The sequence below is a fragment of the Hesperophylax consimilis genome, chromosome 27, assembly GCF_061612785.1.
Source record: "Hesperophylax consimilis isolate HC1 chromosome 27, BYU_Hcon_1.0, whole genome shotgun sequence".
Lineage (NCBI taxonomy): Eukaryota > Metazoa > Arthropoda > Insecta > Trichoptera > Limnephilidae > Hesperophylax > Hesperophylax consimilis.
Window position 1 is genome coordinate 22,061,967 of NC_142862.1, and position 19,745 is coordinate 22,081,711.

General features: G+C 34.5%; 1 protein-coding gene across 1 annotated transcript in view; it reads right to left on the reverse strand.

Moving 5' to 3' along the window:
* The window catches only part of LOC149410764 (scavenger receptor class B member 1-like), a 132,431-nt gene that overhangs the window by 67,723 nt on the left and 44,963 nt on the right, over positions 1-19,745 (reverse strand). Inside the window, exon 2 of the mRNA XM_089647780.1 lies at positions 17,791-18,522. Coding sequence (XP_089503906.1) covers positions 17,791-18,163 — 373 coding nt within the window. The 5' untranslated portion in view covers positions 18,164-18,522. The remainder of the gene's footprint in view (positions 1-17,790; positions 18,523-19,745) is intronic.

The following is a 19,745-nucleotide window of genomic DNA, read 5'->3' on the forward strand; positions in this document are numbered from 1 at the left end:
TGGTGAGGAAATTACTGGCCTCTTAGATATGGTCACCAAACACGGAAAAAACCATTTCAAGCAAAGTTTCAATTCTGAATGATGGTCTTATACCAGGGCGATACTGAGAGTATCTTCCACTCTGGAACGTGCCGCAAATATACTAAATGTTGTTTTAACTAAGTAATTTGTGAAATAACACTAATTTTTAATCAAATAAAATTTACTTGCGCACGCCGGGATATGAACCGGCCCAAATACCTAAATGTAGGTCCCTTCCCTCTAGCCCTTGTCTAAATTTAGGTAGACAACTTTTGCAATTTTATTTTGAAACTCCTGCAAACAGTTCAGATCAGCGTATGTTGAGAGACTGAAGGGGACGGGGAAGCAAAGGAGATGGGAAGGAGAAAGGTTGCTGTCTGTACAGGGAACTATACCGCCACCCGAATTGGAAAAAATACTTATAACTGACCAACTAACCATTACGCCGTTTCCCCGCAGGGGTAGGCACACACTTCTTGCCTCATTCACATTCATACATCGTCTCATACATACTCTTATATTATTCTCTTGACATGGCCCGACCAGAGTATCTGATTCACTTGGTCGTGCCATGTCTTCCTCGGGCGTCCCCGACTTCTGCTAACATTCGCATTTGCATCGTATATCCTCCTTACACTTCTTTCTTCGTTCATTCGCTCTACATGCCCAAACCATCTAAGCGTCCCTTTCTTAATCTTACTCATTAAGCTTACATCAGCCTTGCACTCTTTGCGGATCTCCACATTTCTCACACGATCATACATGGTTTTACCACACATACGTCTATATATAACATACTTAATAAAATACATTAAATTATTTTACAACTTTATGTCCGGGTTAAATCTTCCCCACAGGAAAAACTAAACCCTTTCACACACTTTTCCACAAATGATCATCTAGTCAATCCACATTATGCAAGTCCATTATATAAGCATAATAAATACAAAACAATACAAGAACAACACGTCAACTCACCAGAGATCAAATGGGAAAATAAATAATGGAGGGTTCGGCTCGGTAGAACTTCTAATTCGACCTATAAATCCTACTGATCCCTCAATAAATTTTTTTAAATATCTTTCGTAATCCTAGATGTATTTAAAATGACTGATTTTTGCATTTGTTTTGTATAAATTCTTTGATCTAATAAGCCTAAATTTTGAATGAGAGAGCTAGGTATAATGCCAGTAGCCGAAATAAAAAGCAACTTCATATTATTATTCCAATAATTGAATTTAAATATTTAAATGAAATCCTCAGAACGGGATATCCCAGTGTGGATATCTCTCTCTGGGTGTGTTACAGAAAAGAAAGATAGTAAACATTATTTAATTTTTTTTCCACTGTTTAATAAGCAAAAAAGCAGCGAAAAAGAGAACTTTGATAAACCAGGTTGTAACAAACCATTTGACAGTTACAAAAATGTGAAATATATTCAATTTTTGAACATGTAGTCAAAGTTTAAACTTGACCTTTGGAGTAACTACCTTTTACAGAGAGATGTTTTGTAAACATGTTTGTTAGTTTATTTCAACAAAGGATGTTTACATTTCTACCTGTTTTCAACAATCTGTTGACGTATGATGGTAAGCATTTCAATTGTGAGAAAAACGAGATATTTCACAGTCAGTGAGCATTGAATTCAAACATCTTCAAAATAAGCTTTGTTCATCACAGTTTTATTATTATTGTAATAAACACTGAAATAATTAGTAAAACCTCAAATTGTAATATTAAATTATTGAATACAATATTAGCGATTTCTATACGAAAATCTGAAACAGAAAAATCAGAAAAGGATACGGTCACATCTAGGACTCGAACCCAGGGCCCTTGCCTTGCCGGGGCACCGCTCTACCACCGAGCTAATGGGACCCTATCTCCTTCGGTCAACTGTATCATACTTCGAATACGAACTACCAACATTGTCTTCATTTTCTCACTACACATTTTTATTGTCTGCTATCTTTATGTATGATCTTAAGATTCAACTCTAAATGCAATCAAGACAGTGTCTTAGAAAAATACGAGTATATATTATTTTTATTTTTAATGTGCGACATCTATTGACTTTTCTGCTAAGTTTAGGATGAATATTTTATTTTTTGTTATAACTTAATAAGTAAACCTCAAATTGTAATATTTAACTATTGAAGACAATATTAGCGATTTCTAAAATGATTTGAAAACGAAACTCAAGGGTGCTGGGTTCGAGTCCTAGATGTGACCCTATCTTTTTTAAAGATTATTTTTGTTATTTCACAACTTATTATTATAAAATAAAAATGTAGGATATCTGTCGAACGTATGGAAGGTACTCTCAGTATCACTCTGGTGTGAGACGACCATTCTGAATTAAAACATTGCTTGAAACAGTTTTAGCTGTGTTTGGTGACCAGATCGGAATAGCCAGGTACTTCCCAACCTTCCTCTACCCCATTCTTTCCCCTCCCCACTACCTTCAGCCTCAAAACATACCTACTCCAATTGGGGACGCCGTAGTCTCAAGTCCAGACAATGGGGAGCAGTTGGGACTTGTGTGCGGATTCACATAAAAAAATTCTTAGAATCTCAACCATTCATAATCGAAATCTTAAAATAGCTTTAACCACTAACTGGCTTCAGGCCATATATATATTACATACAGAATATACAGGAAATAAATAAGTTGTTGATCTGATCATAAAAAACCTGTTTTTAAACGTTTATATAATATATTATTATCTTTTTTTGTTTAAATTTAACACTATAATTAACTTTTTTGATTAATCGTTTAGTTGTTTATAACGCACAATATAATAAACGCACAGAACGTGTCGGGGTGAGTATTAATTTGTCAACACTGAAAAGGTAAACCTTGCGCGAATTGAGGATGCCATAGCGGTGCCTATTGACCATTGACAATATTAAATTAGGAGAAATTTATTTAGCAGAGAATTGAACTTGTGACGCATGAGCGGAACTCGACGTATTTGTACAATCAGCTATGGTTATAATATAAATATTTTGAATCAATGAAGATTATGTTAACAAATCTCAGACGCAAAATGCAACAGAAAAACATAAAAAGATCTAGAATGAATGAAAGAACTAATACATATTTTAAATAATGAACTAGATAATGTATCAAGATGGCTAAAAATAAATAAGCTTAAATTAAATACAAAATATATGGTAATTGGTTCATCCAGTGAAAGCAAAATCAAAATTGATGGTGAAATTATTGAAAATGTTACCGATATAAAATACTTAGGAATTACAATAGATTCCAAACTCAATTTTAACAAACATGCTGAATATACCCAAAAGAAAATTGGAAAAAAGATATCTTTTTTGGGAAGAATTCGCCAAAAACTGTCCTGCAATCACCATTTTAACTCCATTATTGCTCCAAATTTTAACTACTGCTCAACTATCCTTTTCCTGTGTAACGACCGAGAACAAAATAAATTTCAAATTCTCCAAAACAGGGCAGTGAGAACAATACTCAGACGAAATAGATAATCAAAAGTAAATAAAATGTTAAAGGAACTAAATTGGCTAACGGTGAAACAGACGTTGACCTTGAACACGATGATATTTGTACACAAAATAGTAAACAACAAATTTTATATAACAAGGACATAACAAACATAAAACAAGGACGTGCAATGAAATCAGGCTACCAAAAAAGGACAAGACAAATACTCAGAATAGTATACTATATAAAGGGATGAAATACTATAAAAACCTAATTTCTGCCCCAATTGGAAAGTTCAAGATGTTGTGTAGGAGCCACATCAAGCAAGATAGAAAAATATAGTTTATTTATATGTCACAAATTAATTAGTAATTTGTAAACTTAAATGTACAAATTACTAAAATAAAATTAATAAATGAAATGAAATGAAAAAAAAGCAGTTGAACTCAGGACACTACTGGGTAAAATTCCTGGATGCATCCTAATATTTAAGGTTTTACTCAATAAGTTATCCCACAGTAAGGAATAATTTTTTTTTCTAACCCTAAAATTCTCAATGTAGATAGTCAATTTGGGAGGTGGTACAGTTACCCCAGGAACCATTTATTGGATAACCAACACCTCTGCCATAGGTTACCTACGTTAGGCTACGTTTAGTGACTTATTAGGTGTGCCCGGCTACATGCGGAGGATGAGTCTGACCAAAAAGAAATACAAGTTGAGTGAGTCCTTTTTTTCATTTTGACCCATCGCCTTGCTGCACACTGGGAGAAATGGATTCATACGTCCGTCACTCCCGGACACACTGACCCCAGAAGTTCCTCTCCTTCCTTTACTTAAAACGACCCTCCACACAGCATCCTTTAAGATGATATATGCCCTGAGGGAAATTATTTTTCTCAGACTCTCCTGTGTGGAGGAAAAGTAAAAAAAAAAACTATTTTTAAAGATTTTTTGAAAATTCAAAGATAGATCCCGCAATGTTTGGTCGGAGTATTGGCACATTGCTAGTCAATCCAATGGAGCCTGCTATGCCTCAATACAAAGGACTACCCCATCAAAACCGTGGTTTCAGCAATTCCCTCATTTTTCCAAAAAAGAAATTTCTTTACTCATTCGAATGAGGATCGGACATTGTTCCGTTCCTTCCCATCTTTTTAAAATTCACGTCGTTGACTCTCCAGATTGTACATTATGTGGTCTAGAAGTGGGAACTTTAGATCACAAATTTTTTGGTTGTCCCTCTCTTAACAAATATCCTCTCTTCTATCAAGCCTTATCTAAAATTGCCTCACCTCCATTCAACATCTCATCTCTTCTAAGTCTGAACTCGACTCCAATTTTCATTATAATTTTGAAATTTGCCCATTTAAATGAAATTTATATTTAAATTCACCTTTCATTTCTCAATAATTTTAAATGATGGCCAAGAACACCCTTGAAGGGTGAAAGCCATAAATAATAAGAAAAAAAAAATCCTATGTGACATAATTTTTCAAAACTATCAGTATTTAATTTTAAATCGTTGTCTAATTAATAAAACTAAATCTAATTAGCAAAAAAAACATTTTAAAAGCGAGGAAGAAAGGTCAACTGCATTTAATGTCAATAAAAAATTATAAAAAAGATAATTTAAAAAAACAGTAAGAAGAAAAAACAATAATTCAAATTAATATAATAGTATTTTTAGCATAAGGTGTGTTGATTATTTACATTATGCCGGTGGAATGAATTTGATGAAGCTGAAAAACTTGTTGACCTAGAACCTAGTGGTTATATAAACTTTAAAAAAAAAAGCTAAAAACGCTCCACCGATCACGAATGGTTTTTTATGAAGTTTCACACTAAATGATTGGCATAATAGCTATTAATAAAATTTACAGTGATCTCCAAACATACAGTATAAAAATCCCAGCAAAGTTCACGTCTCCAGAGCTCACTTTATAAGTAGTTTCTGCTGTGTTGACACAAACAGATTTATTTATGGGTTTTTTAAGATTTTTCAAAGGTGAGAGAGAAGAATCAAAGGATATATGTGTACCTTATGCATAGATGAAAACTACAAAGGGAAAAAGAGAGAGAGGCGTCTTGTATTTTTCAAATCTCAACAATTAAATTTGGAAGCCACCTCTAGGCTGGAGGACTACAATACTAGATAAATATACTTGTTCCTGTGCAAAAGAGGGCGGTCCTTCTGATTGACAATCCATTGTTAACAGACAGATTGCCATATCTAATGCACATACGAAATGTGGGCATGCTGAGTCTGTTCTATATGTATTTTAATGGAGCCTTGATCCCCGGTGGACCGGTGCACGTGCGTAAAACTCGACGGAAAAGAGCGGAACACCCGTTCATAGTTAATGCGTTGGCTTCCTGAGAACGGGTCGTTTTTGTGTAAGTCGGCTCGTATGCGGTCCTCTTCAAGGCCCGCATTAATAAATCTCTTCATACAGCCCCTACCTTAACCCGCCTCAAAACGCTGCCCCACCGGGTGGCGATATTGTTCCCTGCCTTGACACTGTACAGACAGGGGCGCTACAGTGAGGTGTCTAAAAAAAATTATAATCAAAAGAAAAACAGGAAAATAGCTTAATAAAACAAAAAACAGGAGAAAAGTAAAAAACCAGTAAAAAGTAAAAAAATAGAAGAAGTAAGTGCATGCCAACAGTGGCGGTTCGTGGCATATCTCATTGGAAGTTCAATCAGAGATTAAAAATGGGAGAAAAAAATGCCTCAGATATACGAAAAAATCCTATATTAGACTTTTCCATATTATGTACAAAATTTACCAGATCTGAAGGAATTTTCACAAGTCAAGTTTTCAGAGGTCACCACAGATTAGCGATTTAACTTTAATATACAATTGTTCGATTCATTAATACGTCTTTTGCTAAAGAATATCAAGTCGTAGGTTAAAAATAATTATTAATACGCAGTTCATAATTTACGCAACATCGTCAGTATTTAACTTCATTTTAAGAACAACTGAAAACATGATAGTTGCAGAAAAATATCTGTTGATTGAATTTGGTGTTAAAAAATTTTGCGCACTCGGGCAGCTAGTAAATTCCCAAGGATTGCAGGTCTACGCTCTGGCACCAATCGTATGTTTTGTATGAACCTAACAAATATGACTTAGGTGCTGAATTCATAACGCACCTATGGGATTTTGAATTCATTTTGGACTCGCTTTGGGCAGTATGAGTATCATTCTGACGGATGGATTTTTTAGCACAGAATTTGAATGGCCTACTGCTTTAAGGTTCATAAAATTATAATACAGGGTTTTCCAATAAGATGTGTTATTTTGATATTCAATCGTAAAAGATCAATGGTTTCGTTGCTTGTGTGGCACATAGCGCCGTTTTGTTGAAATTAAACGTTGTCCAAATCAATACCATCCAATTCCGGTCGTAAAAAATTATTAATTATCTCTCGATAGAGCAATCCATTCACCGTAACTGTTGCTCCAGCCTCATTTTCGAAAAAGTAAGGTCTAATGACTCCACTGGACCATAAACCGTACCAATCAGTCACAAGTTGAAGATAAAGAGGCTTTTCAACATTAACTCTTGGGTTTTCCGAGCCCCAGATGCGACAATTTTGCTTGTTGACGAAGCCACCGAGGTGGAAATGGGCCTCATCACTCAAGATGATTTGCATTTGATACACTCAAGTGAATTTTATAATTTCAATGCATTGTCGAAACGTGTATCGTTCCATTTTTATTAATGGCGTAGTTTCTACTTGTCAAACGTCAAAAAATGACAACTTCAAAAATAACATCTACCGAAATAGCGGGCTATTCAAAATAACACCTCTTATTGGAAAACCCTGTACAAGTTTGTCTTATTTTCTTATATTTTTATATGGGAATACACTGCACAAACGCAAACCGCCACTGTAAGCGAATAGGTACTAAAATATATATAGCATTAAGAGTCAGGGTGTGTCCGTCTTAGGCTGGCCGCATACATACGTTTTTCGAAAATTTTATTCGAAAAACGGAATCAGTAGAAAATACATTAACTGCCGCACACGTTCGTTTTAGTTCCGAACGGAACAAATTCCTTACGCACGTTCCGAATGCGAGCCGGCGCGTTCGGAGAAACCGGATGGAAAAAACCTAATGACGTCATGTGGAACGCAGCTATTGCATACAGTTTGTTTGTGCGGACGCAAACGCACGGAAATTTACAGTTCGTAATACAGTGTTGCCAACAGATCTTGACCTAATATCGCCGTTTCTCATACATAAGGTAGCGTAAAGTAGCCGAATTTGCTGTTAGGTGGGACATGTTTAAAATTGATGTTTTTACGTGAAAATAAAAATTTCGTGGGGGGGGGGTGGCTAGAGAATTTCAAGAAAATATAAAATAGAAAAATAAATTTCATGGGGGGGGGGGGGTGGCCTAGAGAATAATTGGCGACCAGTCGCCTTTTAGATTTTTTCGCCGCCGATTCTCGCTCTGAGTAGCCTAAATGGCGATATATCGCCCTTGTTGGCAACACTGGTACTGACGTTTATACATTCCGAATGAAGAAAAACGAACGTTTGCGCTAGTCTCACGGAATTCCGAATACGGAAAACGAATTTGTAAATCGAATACGGAAAACGTATGTATGCGGCCAGCCTTAATGTAACAGCCACACTAATCAAGAGTATAATACTCTTGGTCCAGTTTGGTTGAAGCAAGCGAGCAAGTAATGATGACCCAATCTCACTTCTTGACCTTTCAGGTCGTCGGTTAATACACTTTGGCAGACAAAATAACATTACACTTCTTCGAATAACAGATAATTAATTGCTAGTTATACGTTCTTTATTTCAATTTTAAAATGAAACCGATTGATTGTGATGGCTGATTACTAAGATGGAAATTTCTAGAAACATAGTATTCAATCAATCATTTAAATAGCTGTTTCTCAGAATTTGAAAAATTCGTCAAATTTCAACGTTCATTTCCGGGTTCTGTGAAAGTCCTGTCCAAGTTCTGTTAATATATCATTATAGGCTATTTGCTTGACAGAACTGAAATAAAAACAGAACTTGAAAAAATCTTTCGCATAACTGGAAAATGAGCGTTGAAATTTGATGAATTGTTCAAATTCTCCGATACAACCCGTCCTTAAATAGCTGTTTCTCAGAATTTGAACAATTCGACAAATTTCTAATTTGTTTTTCAAGTTCTGTGGAGGTTCTATTCAATTTCTGTTGTGATTTCAGTTCTGTAAAGCAACTGGCCAATTATTAAGACTAAAAATAGTCTTTCTTGTGTAACGATGTGGTTTTCATTGTAATTATTGCTTTGTGGTTTTGAATCCGTGGAATTTTTTTTATTACATAAATACAACATGTATTATTTTAAGAATCGAAGTACTCGAAGAGAATTAGGTTCTAAATTGGGTGAGGTTTGGCAGCGATTACGTTTGCCCACCTACTGCGTGGCGGGTCGGATCGAGAGGGTCTGGTTGGGGGAGACCTATTGACCTCTCCGGCCGGACTCTCTCTCGACCCATCGCCTTCACAGCAATGTGAAGGATGGATTCATACACGGAGAAAACTTACTGATATGAAATACTGTTAACTTGTTAAAAACGTGATTAAATTATTTGTTTTCCTGTTAAAAATGGGACTGTGGGCCTATAATGAATGAATTTAAAGAGTTCCTAATAAAGTATCAGTCAAAAGCAAATGTTTCGTGAGGACGGCGGAACATGTGTTCATACAAATACTGATACTGACATACTTATATTGTAACATTCCGTCATGATGTATATTAGAAAAAGAACACGCATTTTCGATATATTCTAAAAGGCTAATATTTTATCAAGAAGTTCGCATCCCGTCACTTTTTTTAACACGATCATTTTTTCTCCAAGTCATTACAGGAAACATTGACTCCCAGATTCCTAAAAACTCCTCATAAACGTTTCCTTTCCAGAACTTCCTTTCCCTAAAAAGACCCTTCACACAGCAAAGATGACATGGGCAATGAGGGTTTTTTTTCTTGAAGGCCTCTTGTGAGGAGCTAATGTTAAAAAAATAACGCGATAGACTGACTATGTGTATAAAATGATCAGATGACAGATTATCGAAAATCATGAACAAGTTGGTGCCCTTTTGGAGGAGACCTAATTCGGACTGATGAACTGACTGTGTTGGAAAATATTATATCAGGGCTGGAAGAATTCAAGACAAGAGAAGACATTTGCGAAGAAGGGCAAACATCGCCAGAATATGATTTATTTATGGTAAAGCAAAGCTTTGTGATAGACCTTAGCCAAGTGCTAAATATCATATCTTTTGTTGTAATTTTACTCGGAAAACTTCCACAGAGCAATGTGAAGAAATTAGCAAATTGTAAATAATTAAAGAAATTAACATGAACGTACGTAAAACAGTCAGATAAAAATTCACAGCTGTTTCCGCGATATTTCAAGTCAATGTAAGTGGTCAGGCGATCGTCTTTTCTTGTTAGCAAGTGACTTGTCGTGTAGCCACTTAGCAGGTTCCACTTACTTCATTAAAACATAATACCACCAATTAATACCACCGCATATTATTATCTTAGACCTAAGACTATTCATTGTATCCTTGCCTTTGTACAGCCATTGAACATCTCAAAGTAGTCAGTGTTGCTGTCAAAGAACGACTCCATAACATGTTATACAATCTGTTTTCTATAATAAGAATTTGCACGACAAAAGACGCCAAGAGAAATATGCAAGACAGTCACAAAGGCATAATGAAAACATCAAATGAAACATATCTGGGCGCTGATTTTCGGAGCGAAAACATGGACAATGCAGCGAAATGAAACGGAGAGACGTCTTCTAAATCTGGAGCTGAAGAAGGATGCTCAAGATACAATATGACGCAATAATCATCCATTCTGGAAGAGATAGGCAGCCAAAATTGGCTGTCAACTACCTGCCTACAACTTATTCTGTGATAACTCATTATTCATGGTCATCGGCAAGTGAATTCAAAGTTAGGGAAAGCTGAGGAAGTTCATCAATGCGTTGAACGGATCAGATGTCACAGAAGGTCGCTTTCCCCAACACTCTATATAGTGCAGGACTGTTGGGGAGTAGGGGAGCCTGGTTCATCTGGGCAATTGAAGTGGAGAAGCGTCATGGTGATTTATTTTTTGGGTATTATGCCGTGTTACGCTACCTCCTTTTTTAGCCAACTTTTCGGACATAATTACATAAAAATCTGCCGTGAATATCTGGAGAATCGTTGTTCATTGAAGCCTAGTTTATTTGGGTGAATGGAGAGGAGAAGCCTGGTTCATTTGGGTAAATGGAGTAAAGAATCCTGGTTCATTTGGGTAAATTGAGTGGAGAAGCCTGGTTCATTTGGGTAAATGGAGTGGAGAAGCCTGGTTCATTATGGTAAATGAGTGGGGAAGTCTGGCTTTTCAGCGTAATAGGAATGGAGTAGTTTTGTTCATTTGGGCAATAGGAGTGGAGAAGCCTGTTTCATAAACACAGTAATGGGATCAAGAGCATCAAATCAATAATTGATATAGGTACAAGTGTTATTAGAACGAACCAGGTCGATATTAGTTCCTAGCTAGGCAGATTGCCCGTTCTAAGGAACCAAATGCTGCAAAAATTGCTAAAATTTTATTTTGTAAAATTAAAGCGTAGTTGATTTTTTTCATTTTTACCAAATTGAATATATAACGTTTTTACTTAATAGGTAACCGTGTAAACTTTTAAGTGACATTATTTAATAGTTTTTCAGACTCCACCCTCCCTGACCTATCGACTACGGAGGCTGTCAACATGTTTGTGATTTGACAAATAATGGCAAAAGATAATAAATCAAACTAAATCAGGCAGACCAAAAATGACAATACATTCACGTCAATGACCCTGAAAGAAAGGTCCGACTATATTCCTACGTTTTCAAAGCCAAATTTACAAATCAATGGATTCTGAAGTGTAAATATACAGTTTTAGTAAGTTTTTTTCTATAACTCTTTGAACAAATCTAAGTAGGGGGTTCTATTGCTTTGTAAGGCAAAAGTACTTCAGAGGTCAATTATACAATGAAGCTAATTATACATCACGAAAGTGGAATACATACTCATTATTGTTCTGGAAAGAATACCATTCTGAAAAAATCATTTTTTGAAATGGCTTAAATATAACGTTTATTTATTTATTCATTTTCGGGAAATCGACAGTTTACATTTAATCAGTTTGTAGATAAGTATTATATAGTAAAATAAAACCAATTAAGGATTTCCTCCTTGCGACTTTAACTGAGACAGCATAATATGGAATAAGTTATTTAAATAAATGATCCAAATCAAAGATTATATAAAACGAAAAATTTACAAAACAATACATTTATAGCCATGGAGAGAGGTTGTAGGTATAAATCAAATCATAATAGAGACATAAACATTATTCACAAACCATCAGAGAAATATTATTTTATGGACCTCTTGTATTTGGTAAGTTCGCAACTGAAAATATCAACCTTGGATAATACGTTATTGTAATTATTGCACAGTCTGTTCAGTCAAGAATTCTGCTTAGAGTTCGTTTTGCTTTGATCAACCCTGAACAGGACACAAGAGCGTGTTGAACGCGCAGGTGGGGCAGATGGATCGGGTGGTTTTAAAATACTTGTCAAACTGTCAATTTTAAAGGTATTGGATTGAAATAAAATGCAAAACGTGTAGTTACAATGGAAATTTATTAAAAAAAAATAGTAAAGGTAATTTTTAAAAATTGCATCCATCAAATGCCCTCCTTCTCAAGCGACGCATTCTTGAAGTCGGTCCTTAACGTTCCGCATTGCCCGCTCAAGCACATCACCAGGAATTAATGTGATTTCGTTGTGAATTGCTGCCTTCATTTCCTGCCTCTTGCTTCAATTTGCTTCAATTGCTGCCTTCAACTCCAGGAGTTGAAGGCAGCAATTCACAACGAAATCACATTAATTCCTGGTGATATGCTTGAGCGGGCAATGCGGAACGTCAAGGACCGACTCCAAGAATGCGTCGCTCGAGAAGGAGGGCATTTGATGGATGTAATTTTAAAATCTAAGTTTACATTTTTTTTAATAAATTTCCATTGTAACTACACGTTTTGCACTTTATTTCAATCCAATACCTTTAAAATTGACAGTTTGACAAGTATTTTAAAACCACCCGATCCATCTGCGCCACCCGTACATTGAATGGAATCTTGTTTAGCAACTCTGGGCATTGAATATTATTGTTATCTACTTTATGCAGGAATAGTAAATATACTTATATTTTTTATAATTGTTGAAAAGAATGTGACCTTATTGTACGTTAATTTTTTAAAGTAATATTTGTAAACGTTCACAGTATACAAGAGGTAAATTATAAAGCGAAGTAGTAGAAGAAAAATATAACATTATCCAAGAAAAATGTATAGGGGAAAAACATAGAAAATATAAAATAACGTTAATCTTTGTTAGGTTGCAATATTATATTTATATTTTTCCTTCTCGTGTCCATAATCCATATCGTAATACTTCTTTTGAAGTCGGTGATTTGTTTAAGGCGATGCCATACGTAGTAATGCAAAGTCATGTGTTTTTGGTATGAATATTTGGTCGCCTAGAAATATTTAAGATGCTTTAATTAAATACTGCGAGTAGAATACATATTGGCCTTTGAAATAATCGAGTATTTTTTAGATAAGTCTTTTTATAAGCCCAGAAAAAAATAATGTATAAGGCCTATGAAAACTGCTTTAAAGTTCAAAATCTCCTACTTACGAACCGATTTTCGGTTATGGTTTTATTGTATAAATTAGCGATTTAAGTTATTTATAAAATGATCGAAAGACATTTAAATATTTGTGCCTGAACATCCTCAAAATAAAATAAAAGGCACTTTTTCGCCATGTTTTTTTCTTGCATAAATCAAAACAGGCGGATAGTTTTAAGTGGGAATTTAAACCTTATCGCCATCTACGTAAGGGGCGTTATTGATAGCGGCTGGATTTAAAATATTACACGACGTAGTGTATCACCTTAATGGTTTTTATTGCAAGAGGGAGGATATTAAATAGTTTCATGGAGAAATATTCAAATTTCTTTGCACAAAAGTAGTTTTAGTTGGTGAAATGTAGGTTGTAATGAGGATCTTTTGAAATGACACGAGTTTGTGTGAGTTAAGTATATGAATAGCCAGATTCTTCTTACCCTTCCTCTGTGCAATCACCTACACCCTTCCACTTTTTAAGCTTTCCACCATTCTAATTTTTAAATTTAATTTGAAGTTCACTTTTGTTTATGGTAATGAATGTATGAATTAGTCCAAATCTTGGAAGTAGAAATTAGCCAGCTTCCCGACATCCTATCAAGCTGAAACTAAACAGATAGACTCGTTGTTGATGACAATGCATTCTGTCAAATTTTGGTGGTAATCACGTACACACACGCGGAAATATACGCATTTTTCTGAAATCGGGTGGCATTACAGCAGTTAATTTACCAAATGATAAGCATTTTGCGAGGTTGGTAGAAAATAATTATAAGCAATAATTAGTCGCTGAAATATCAATAGAAATTGAAAATATCTCCCGAGTAAAAATAAATGCCGCCAACGGGAATTGAACCCATACCTTCTGATGTCCGGTCAGGTGCTCTGAACCACTGAGCTATGTCGGCTTATTTCCAACCCGCCAAATAATTCAATATGTACTAGTACCACAATCAACAATTACTGTTTATTATATTTTTCACCTGTAAACAAGCAACTTTATTTTTGCAGGAAAGGCTTTGTTAGTGCTAAATATCTCACTAGATGGCGTCGAGACATATTATATCTACATTAGTTGGTGAAATATTTTGACTTGTCAAATAATATTATTTTTTATTAGGGAGATATTTTCAATTTGTATTGATATTTCAGGCGACTAATTATTGCTTATAATTATTTGTTATTATTGTAGAAAATACCTGGCCTATTATGCGTCACTTCATCTTAAGGAGACAGCATAAATTTAAATTGGCAGTACCATGACATTGTGTTGGACGTTAGCCAAGTCTATTATCTCTTTGAAAATCTGTACCCAGGGTATTTATTGTCTACCGTCTACCGCTCCTACTGATAAAGCCGCTTCCTACAATATTGGCTATAGCACGTACATTAGTGCAATGAACTCATTTTGAAGAAGCGATACTTGAGTACATCAATATAAACACTGCAGACAGAAGTTACTAGATGTCACATGTTGTACAGGGTGTCCCAAAAAATTTTATAAATTTTTTTTGTATTTTTTTGTGAAACCTTGATTTACAAAAGATTATTGGTAACAGAGTCATCAATTACTGAGATACCTGCTTGTTTTTTTATTTTTTTATTTTATTGCCTAGTTGACACAAAAACAATTGTGGGCAAATCTGATACAATAGCGTCATAAAAAAAGTTACTTGAAATTCTAATGTTTCTAAATTTTCTAGAACTATTAAAAAATTCTGCGAAAACTATTTAAAAAAATGCTAATTTCATTATGTATTTATTCTGTAAATTCCTACTAGAGCTATATTTACGCATACTTAAAATTAGTTGAAAGTCCAAAAAAACGTTTAAAATGGTGAGCTGAATAAAACTGAACAATAATTGTCATTAATTGTTAATTGTTGAATCACAAACGGTTTTTAAATTTTGACCTTTATGCTCAATTCAAACCATACATCTTCTGTGTAAAGTGTTAAGTTACAAATACTTGTTATAAATCGAAGCTTGACTTATTAATTACTTCCGATAATTTGTGAAGGATGTCACACTGGCGCAGCCGGTATCGATATCATAGTAATTAAATAAAAGTTAAAATAATTTGACCGATCGGTTTTTTCAATTCCAATTCCTCGGCTGGCTAAGTCCTCCATCACAACACAAGCAACATTTTTCGCTTACTCTGGTGGTACTAGGAGATTTTAAAATATTGTCAGGTTATTCGAACCCGGAAAGGCTTGTCTTTCTTTAAAAAATAAAAAATATGTATAATAATACTCGTATTTCATATAGAAATAACCCAATAATAACATAATATAACACCTCGTATGTGACTCATTTAAGAATATTATCTAACGTAACATAACACCTCGTATGTGACTCATTTGAGAATATTATCTAACGTAACAATAACACCTCGGTTGTGACTAATTTGAGAATATTATCTAACGTAACATAACACCTCGGTTATGACTAATTTGAGAATATTATCTAACGCAACATAACACCTCGTATGTGACTCATTTAAGAATATTATCTAACGCATCATAACACCTCGTATGTGACTCATTTGATAATATTATCTAACGTAACATAACACCTCGGCTGTGACTAATTTGAGAATATTATTTAACGTAACATAACACCTCGTATGTGACTAATTTGAGAATATTATCTAACGTAACATAACACCTCGTATGTGACTAATTTGAGAATATTATCTAACGTAACATAACACCTCGTATGTGACTCATTTGAGAATATTATCTAACGTAACATTACACCTCGTATGTGACTCATTTGAGAGTATTATCTAACGTAACATAACACCTCGTATATGACTCATTTGAGAATATTATCTAACGTAACATAACACCTCGTATGTGACTCATTTGAGAATATTATCTAACGTAATATAACACCTTGTATGTGACTCATTTGAGAATATTATCTAACGTGAGTAATAACATGTTTCATTGCTCTCTACCGGTCATAATTATTATTTGCACAGACTACTTTTTTGCCTACTCATCTTCTGCAGAACGGGACTCACATCGGCTAAACATATGAATAAATTATAAAAATACGGTAAAACATAAGCAGCGCACGTTACGTACTTTAAAATTGTAACGGAGTCTAAGAAAAATGAAAAAACAACTTATGTAGTCTAATAACCTTGTGCAAATTGGGATCATTAATCTCATAATCTTGATCTGTGAAGAGAAACATAAATATCTTCTTTTTCTTTTATTGACCAACTCTACACTGTTGCAGGTTGGCTATCAACAAGGAAATCATGGAAGAAACGGATCTAGCAGTGCACAATGGAGTGCTGGTATCTACCCTGATAGTGAAGATGGAACTCACAAAGGAAGAACGAAAGCAGACTGAATGGTAAAGTAATTGGAATACCTGAGAGGTATGTGTGGTAAAACCATGTATGATGTGGAGATTCTCAAAGAATGAAATGGTGATGTAAGTGTACTGAGTAAGATTAAGGACGATGGTTTGGGCATCTAGAGCAAATGACCGACGAAATGAGTGTAAAGAGAATATGAAGCAAATGTTAATGGTAGAAGAAGCCGGAGCCGCCAGAGGAAGACGCGGCACGATCAAGTGAACAAAATAATTGAGTCAGGCCATGTCAAAAGTTAGAATAACAGAAGGGTGTAAAGAATGAGATGTCGTGATGGTTAGTCAGTTAATGCTAAAATAATATCTCCCCAAGGTCCGCTGTACAGTTGTAAATTAGGATATAACTCCGAACTGTACAGGGTATCCGGGGCAAAGTGCACAAACTAATTTGTAAATGCCTTCCCTATCACCAGAAGAGAGATTGAAGAGCGCAAGAGATCTAGTAAAAAAAATTAACAACATTTAACAACTTCAAATATTTTGTCAAAAGAGCAAAAGGCCTCTCTTACTGAGGCAATGGGCGAAATGATGAAACATATTGAGACTATGGTCCAAGAATACATGTTGAGACTATGGTCCAAGAATACATATTGAGACTATGGTCCAAGAATACATGTTGAGACTATGGTCCAAGAATACATAGTGAGACTATGGTCCAAGAATACATGTTGAGGCTATGGTCCAAGAATACATAGTGAGACTATGGTCCAAGAATACATGTTGAGGCTATGGTCCAAGAATACATAGTGAGACTATAGTCCAAGAATACATGTTGAGGCTATGGTCCAAGAATACATAGTGAGGCTATGGTCCAAGAATACAAGAAAGATGATGGACTTGAAACATTATATCGATTATATTATGAAATTGATAAAAAAAACGTTGAAGATCTTTAATTATATAAGGAATAAAAATCGAATGCAAAATGATAAAATTACTGAATAACAAAAGAGAACCAACAGTCATTATTAAGCCAAAAGACAAGGATCCAAATGTTATAAATTTGGGAAGTTTAAAAATTGTGAAGAATGAAAAAAAAAATAAAACCTGAAAGATCCAAATTATTCATTAAAGGTAAGCAAATAAATAAAAATGGATTTCAGAAAAGGCAGTAAAATAGTTGTAAGTATGAAAAAAAATACTCACAGCATGCTGATTCCTTCTTGGTCCTCCTGTGGTTCCAGCACAACTTTGGTCCAAACTTGATCTTGGAGTACCCGATGAGCTTTCCACTGGAGCAAGTAGCACATCCCCCCACCACCGTATCTTCCCTAATCAGGATTCTTTCCCCAGGAATGACCTTAGCTGGCAAATTTCCTATTGTTCTGTCCAAGAGTCCGTTCAAAGCCTCGTCATTTGCATCAATTCCTCCCTTTTTCAAAATATCCTTTGCTGTTAGCTCTCTATTCGAAAGATTTCGTATTTCTGTCGTGTTGTTTGTTTCTGGTATCGAAATCATTTTGTTATTTTCTGACGTCATCCTATCGTGTAATTCCTCTTTGCACTTTTCAGGTATCATGATAAAAATAGGTATGAATTATTTTATAGATCTGCAAGGCTTAAAAAAACAATTTTAGATTCTTACTTATTTACAGTTAGAATTACGCAAGTTTATAATTGATGCAAGTCTTCTTTCACGTTTATCTATGGTTAAACAACTGTCAAATCAAATGTCACTATTAGATTTGAATTACTTTCATTGCATTATGACGTTGACTCATAAATCTTGTATTTATTATCTTGTTTGCTTGTCAAAAATTAAAGATTTATTTGACGCACCGAGATAAAATTGGAATTAATTGAATAATTCCCTACTGTGACTTCTGGTTAAGTGTTGGATTCACTAGGTCATGCCTTTGTTTTATCAGCAGAGGAAGCCTGAAACAAAAAGATACGTAAATTATAAATACTATATATCAATAACATTCAACAAAAACACTACCATTTAGGAAATGACAGTAATCATATCATTTACGGCATTTACTGCCACACGGAGAAAAATTACTGATATAAAATGCTATTAAATCATTCGTTTTCCTGTTAAAAACGGAACTGCAGGCCTATTCCAAGGAAGTATTCTGGGTCCGATTCTGTTCCTAATTTACATTAATGACCTATGCCGCATAGAATGTGACGGAGAAATCATCAGTTTTGCGGATGATACTGTTCTCCTTATAAATGGGAATAATTGGACAGAAACATTTAAGAAAGCAGAAGACACACTAAACAGGATTAAAAAATGGCTAGACTACTATTCACTTACACTAAATGCTAATAAAACCAAATTCATCACTTTCAAAATAAAAAATACAAAAAACTCTGAAGAAAACCTTAACTTGAAAATTCATAGCCCGCATCACTTAAATGAGCATTGTAATTGTCCCTCATTAGAAAACGTTGACCATATAACGTATCTAGGTCTAAAAATAGATGGAAATTTAAAATGGACCAATCACATTAGCTATTTAGATAATAAAATTAAAAAAACTGAGTTATTTTTTCAAAACTATCGGGAATGTGCTCATTAAAAAAGACTTAATCAAAATCTACATGGCTCTCTGCCAATCACTGTTAGAATACGGTATCATCGGATGGGGCAGTGCAAATAAAAACATACTAAATCCACTTATTAAATCTCAAAAAGCCATAATGAAAATTATACTGAAAGTTCCTGTAAGAACTAGCACTAACGAAATCTTCACCAATCTTAACATCATGTCACTTAAACAACTATATTCTAAAACTATACTCATTTACATTCATAAGCACAAAACACAAGAAATAATAACAAACACGTACAATAGAAACACTAGATCTCATGATCAAAAACTAATCCATCAAATAATTACTAATACAACTTTTGGGCAAACAAGCTTCTTATATCATAGTATTAAACTCTACAACAAAATACCACTCACACTCAAAAACCTCAACACTTTAACATTTAAATCTGAAATAAAAAGCTGGATACTTAACATAGGAAGATCTGAAATAGAAAATTTACTGAAATCAAACACAGACTAAAACAGAATCAACTGAACTATACCAAAAAACATTTCATATATATAACTATACCAAAAAACACTTCATATATTAATATA